The sequence below is a fragment of the Serinus canaria genome, chromosome Z (assembly GCF_022539315.1).
Source record: "Serinus canaria isolate serCan28SL12 chromosome Z, serCan2020, whole genome shotgun sequence".
NCBI lineage: Eukaryota > Metazoa > Chordata > Aves > Passeriformes > Fringillidae > Serinus > Serinus canaria.
The window spans coordinates 54,586,963-54,592,962 of NC_066343.1; the positions used below are offsets into that span (position 1 = coordinate 54,586,963).

At 44.2% G+C, this 6,000-nt stretch overlaps 1 protein-coding gene across 1 annotated transcript in view; it reads right to left on the reverse strand.

The window, feature by feature from the left end:
* Positions 1-5,576, reverse strand: part of MAST4 (microtubule associated serine/threonine kinase family member 4) — a 279,028-nt gene extending 273,452 nt beyond the window's left edge. Inside the window, exon 1 of the mRNA XM_030236869.2 lies at positions 5,358-5,576. Within this exon, the coding sequence (XP_030092729.2) occupies positions 5,358-5,576 (219 nt within the window). The remainder of the gene's footprint in view (positions 1-5,357) is intronic.
* Positions 5,577-6,000: the final 424 nt, after the last annotated feature.

Sequence of the window (6,000 nt, forward strand, 5' to 3'; positions counted from 1 at the left end):
GTCCCAGAGAATTTTTGAGACAATTAGGGGACATAGCAGCAGGCACCTTTAAAGGCCTTTCCTGCACAGGAAAGGTTTAAAGCAGTAGACAAACATACATTTTCTTCATACTGAAAGCAAATCAATGAAGTCTTTTACATGACTCCTGAGACAGCCCTACTTACTAAAATTGTCAAATATTTCACTTTATAGGTAACTTACCACAAATGGAGCTAAAAAAACCAAAAAAAATGCTGTTACCCTGGCTGACAAGATACAGTAACAGTTTTGCAGCTGCTCTAGACTAGATGACTGTTTTATTTAATCCCACCACAATCATTTTAACCCTGAGAAGAATAACATTTTTGATGGCATTACTATTCTTTAGATGAACTAAAGATCACACTCTAGCAATTAGGCTATTCATCTTTAGCTAGCTTTATCATTCGGGGTGCTACAACAGGGAAGAATCTATCACTGTTAAGAGACAAGAATGCCTGAAACAATTAGAGGAAAAATCTGTGGTAAATCCCACATAATCTGTGAATGTCCCACAGTTACTTCTGCAGCAGGATAAGCAGGAATGGAAAGAAGTAACAAAAATACTACTTTCTAGCTAGGTCACAGTGGCATTTTGTCAGAACTACCACCACCTCCATTACATGTAGATACACATGTAACGTTGCCATCACTTCATACACTGCTTATTTTACCCTAAAGTGTTTTGATTTCCACCCCTCTCCCAAACAGCACCACAATTTTGTTGGGGTGAAGATCTGGCACACAAACGGTAATGCTGAAGTGGGCATCTGTTGAAGGATGAATGTGTGAAAGTGTAGTTTCTAGAGCAATACATTCTTTACCAGACACCTCACCTTGCTATGAATACTCTAATGACAAAATCTTAGCTTCTTAGTAATTAATTCTTACCACACAGTCCTCATGAAGCTGCAACAGATTGCAACATGAACAACAAGAAGTCAGATTCAGGAGAAGAGTTAGCCACAACAGAAAAAGGTTTTGTACTCTGTGCAGTGAGATATCTTTTTTAATACACTATACATACTAACTAGATAGTAGGAGAAAATGTACAACAATCAACTTCAAAGTTCCATGGACATTTTTCATGAGAAATCTTATCTTGCCATGTTGCTCATCACTCATCATCTCAATTCTTATAGACTCAAATAGTCACTTCAGTGCCAAACACTGAATTTACAGACCAAGAACTGGAATTATTTGAGAATAAAGTACCATACCTCCCCCCTCCCATTTTTTCTGGGTGGTTTTAGGTTCTAAGGCAGTTTTTTTAAGCATCTATAATAATGAAGAGAACTTACAATAGTAATTCAAAAGTCACTGGCAAATTCAGAAGTTTCTGGATCCATTTCAGACATTTTGTTATATGGCAAAGTACGATTTTGAAAGAATTCTGATCCTTTCTGGTTTGTTACTCTGCTTTGGTAAGCAATGTGTAGTTACTGTGACAAGGTTTATAGAAAGGTGATGGAAAAGACAGACAACTCCAAGACACACAATTTAACCTTCAGATCTTTGACAATACCGTAAGCAAGGAATCCACAGCTTGCCTTTATTCTCCTTTTTAAGAAACAAGGTCCAACCAAGTGAGCTTTCAGCTCCCCTATAAAATACTGACTAAAATTTGAAAGCCACCATCAAAATTATTATCCTCCATGTCCATTACCCTCCACAATGCCAGTCCAGCATTGACTACTCACTGAGAGCAGAAGCAGACAGATTACAACAGAAAACATACAAATCCAGCCCAGCCACAAATCCTCTCTTCATAGTCTGCAAAACACTCTTTCCAGAAAAGAGTTCCGAAGAGAATACAGATAAAATTTAAAAAAAAAACTAACCAACTACATGGCATTAGAAATGCAGTAACCCATCATCTATGCAGTATTGTTCTTGAGTGCCCTTCACCATGCAATCCCATCCTGCCTGCTGTCAGCAGTTAGCCACTCACCTCAGAAGAGCACAGGCAAATAATCTGCTTGAATTCATTTGTGTTTATGTGCTTGCTACCCACAGCACTTCAATGCCCATATGTTCCAGAAGCAAAGCACTTCTCAGATGTTGGTGATAAACCCTTATTTAATTCTCATGTGTCTTAAGATCTCAAAGTAAGACATCAAAAACACTTCAGAAACTGATGACTGTAATCTTGTTAACTATTACTTGTTCCTACCTACATGAAACGAGGGACAGTTTTTCTTCAGGTATTTTGTGGTTTTTTGCTTGTTTTTTTTTTTTAAGGTGAAGTTTATGCAACTGTAGGATGAAGTAATGACAACAGGGAAATAAAAAAAAAGTGACATACCATTTCTTCCCACCCTTTCCTTGCTTGTTTCCCTTCAGGACTTAACTCTTTCAGACATGGTAATCAGAAAAGGAGTTATCATGTTTTCAGTCTAATTTCTGAACATAAAAGAAGCTGAACTACTCTAGATTAAGCTTTCTTCGCTGAGGTGGGGAGACAAACCACTTTTTTATAGAGTAGAAATGTTCATATCGTTCTTCAGGAAAAGACAAAATTCATAATGGACCACAAACTGCAAATTAGTTGTCTGGAGTATGTAAAATACATCAGTGTTTGAGAAACCTCTGAAATAATCTCTCTGTTCTAGCAGATCTGTAAGGTGTAAATCTGAGTATGACACCCTGCTTTTTGACATCATGTTTCAAGACAGATGTAACAAGCTGGAATGAGTACACAGGACAGCAATGAGAATGATCCTGGAAACACATTCTACAGGAGAAGATGAAAGACACTGGGGCTGTTTAGTCTAAAGAAATCCAGGAGGAGACAGGTTAAAGTTGTCAAGGATGTCTTATACAATGTCACAGAAGAAGAAATAGTTCTACTGAAATACTACATGAAGTGGTAACGTGTACGGAAACATCTGCATGTTTTCTAACTATCCATTTATTTAGTTTGGAAACATATGTCATGACTTAGAAGAATTTACTGACAGCTAAAGTAGAAATAGAGGTAGCAGGACAATCTGTTCCACTGCTGTCTGAAGGGTACTGAACAGCTGTGACAACAGATTCAATTCTGCTATGCTGGCAACAGGAACAAGGACAGGGCAAGAGGAGAAATGAAACGTGCAAGCACAGGATCAAACACTGGAGATCTATATAACTAAAAGAACTCAGTAACAGAAAATCACAGAGAACATCAACATTTCAGTATTTGATAGTAATTAAACAGGATGTCAATGTGAAAACAGTATCTTCAAGCACTTCTCTCAATGGGATACTTTCAGCAGGTGGCACACAAAGTAAGCCTGAAATCATCTGTACGTACATCCTGGACCTCAGCCTTGCTTTTTTCCACTGTCCTTAGGGATTTCCATGTGAATAGCTGCTCTCTCAGTTTCAAATTAACCTCTGCACTGTAATATACTGTGGTGTCATTGCACAAAAAAAAAGGTTACTGTATAGGTGGATTTGCCAGGTGGTTCTGCAGGTAGGCAGAAATTCAGCTGCAAACACTGACTACACCAAAATGGAAGGATGGGCAAAATCAAAGCACAAAAAACAGGCAAAAAAAAATCTGGTTTCAGGTAATAAAGGAATCTAGCAGAGGGGCATAAAGAGAACAGAATAATGCTGCATATTCTAAGCAAACTCTCCCACCACAACACTAATTTGAGTTTATGCTCCTATGTCCTAGCACTACTAACTGATGGTGAGATATCAGATTGTCCTTACAGAATTTCAAAATTCCACTATTGCAACGTTGAGTTATTTTTGGGCTTACCTTCTCTATATTGTCAGTTCAAAAAATGTCAGTTTCAAAAAATTTATCTCCAAACCATACAAAGAAATAACAAGTCTTTACCAGAAATTCACTAGTCTGCCAGCAGCTCCAAGTTTAGCTAAGTGAACAGACAGACTCTGTATATTTCTACACGGTATTATGTGGGCTTACCAACTGAGCATTAAACCATCTAGACACCACATAATTGTGGTAAGCATAGCCCCAAGCCCACATGCATCATTCCTGCCGAGAAGCAGGATATCTTAATCACCTAGTACTGTGCTCCATACTAACAGCAGCTATGGAGCTCCTACTCAGTTCAGTGAAAAAGGAAGTTCACATCTACACATATTTTTTTTAAAGAGTGGATATGTCCACATTCACTCTACTCCTATCGTAAGTGCATTTCACTGCAAATACATTCCACTCTTCAGGGGCTCATGCCGTTGAAAGAAGAAAAGAACCTGGTCAGAGTTTGAGTATTTAGGAAAAAAAAAAAGAAGGCAGACACAGAAAGGTATATTTAGTTCCAATTTATCATGCTGTCTTACAGTTGTATCAATTTACAGGATGCACCAGGAAAAGAGGTAAAACAGGAGCTATGTAAACAGCCATTACTGAAGAGGGAAACATACCTGACAACCACAGCTCAGCTAGTTGAAAATAACTTCAACCAGTTTACCATATTCCTCTAAAAATGCAAGGTTTCTCAAAAAAACCTTTGCACATCCAGCCGCATAAAGGCACAGAATAAAAAAACGCCACCTAAGAGCAAACTAAAAAGTTGACCACAATGAAAGACCAAGTAAGGCACACAAGAATCAATGCACCGGAGCAAAGTAAAGCAGCAGTCAGACAGAACAATGCATTTGGCTGGGGTCATGGCTTGAAACAGATTTAAGAAGTGTAAATCATGGAACAAGAACTAAATAAATTTTTTTAAAACCCGTCTCAAGACCCAAAAAGGTTGTTTTACTGTAACATTGTGGGGTGGTGGCTTTGTCTTAAGAGTGCTTAGTAGGTATTGTAGCTAGATCAGGAGAGGAAAGGGAACAACGCGTATCCGCGTATCACGCTATAGATCTATCACCCACAGAGCTCCTCCATGATCCACAGCCTGTCATAAGCTCTCAGCAGGGGATTACTGTAGTGTGGGGGCTTGCCCATCACTTCCTCTGGCATTAAAGAGTTTGCTCTGGAGCAGCGCTTTCCAAAGGTAACACGCTCGGGGACAGGAAGGAAAAAAAAAAACAAAAATAACCAGAAAAACACACACACACACACACACACACACACATAAACAGTATCTCCTAAAACAAAAAATCGGCTCTCCATATCTCCATACAAAAAACCCTAACTCTCAATTATCGGCAGCCAGAGGGCTGGAGCCGGCCGAGCAGAAACAAGGTCTGGGGTTTAGCCAGGGAGACTGACGCGAAGGCGCTGTCCCCAGGTGGGCACGAAGCCGCTCCCGCCGCGGGTCACCTCCGCCTCGCACCCCGCGACGGCCGCGCTGGGCGGCTGCTCCCGGCGCGGCCCCGGAGCACAGGGGCTGAGAAGCAGCCGCCGCCGCCCCGACCCCGCGCACCTCCTCATCCCGCTCCTCCAGCGAGGGATCGTCCTCTGCCCTCCCGCCGGGGATCGCCCGCTCCGGCGAAGCCGTTGCCCCGCCGGGGGCTGTCGCCGCCGCGCCGCCCTCTCCCTCCTCGGAGAGAGTTTCCGAGCCGGAGGAGGAGCCGGAGCAAGAGGAGCCGACGTGGCCGGAGCCCCGCGCCCGTTCCGAAGCCGCCGAAACTTTCTCCGCCATGGCCGGGGGCTCAGAGCCGTGGCGCCCGCATGCCCCGCCAGCGGCAGCCACGCTCCCCCGCCCCGCAGAGCGCAGCGCGGCAGCGGCGCTCCCGGGCCGGGCCGGGCCAGGCACCGCGCTCTGGGCGGCGGGCGGTGCCTGCGGGCGGGCGGGGCGGGCCGGGCCGGGCCGGGCGGAGCCAGTGGTGCGGAGGGCGGGCCCGGAGCGGCAGAGCGCGGCGGGAGGGCTGCAAGTGGCGGGGCTAGGTCTGCCCGGCTAGGGGGGCTGCCTCCCGTCGCGGAAGGAGGCAGGAGTTCGCGGAAAGCGCCGCGCCTCGGGGCTGGCGGCACCCTGCGGGCCCGGTCCTGCTGCCCCCAGTCCGGTGCGGACAGGGCAGCGGGGTCTGCCAGAGCCCGAGATTTGCCGGGATCGACTCGGCGTGGGC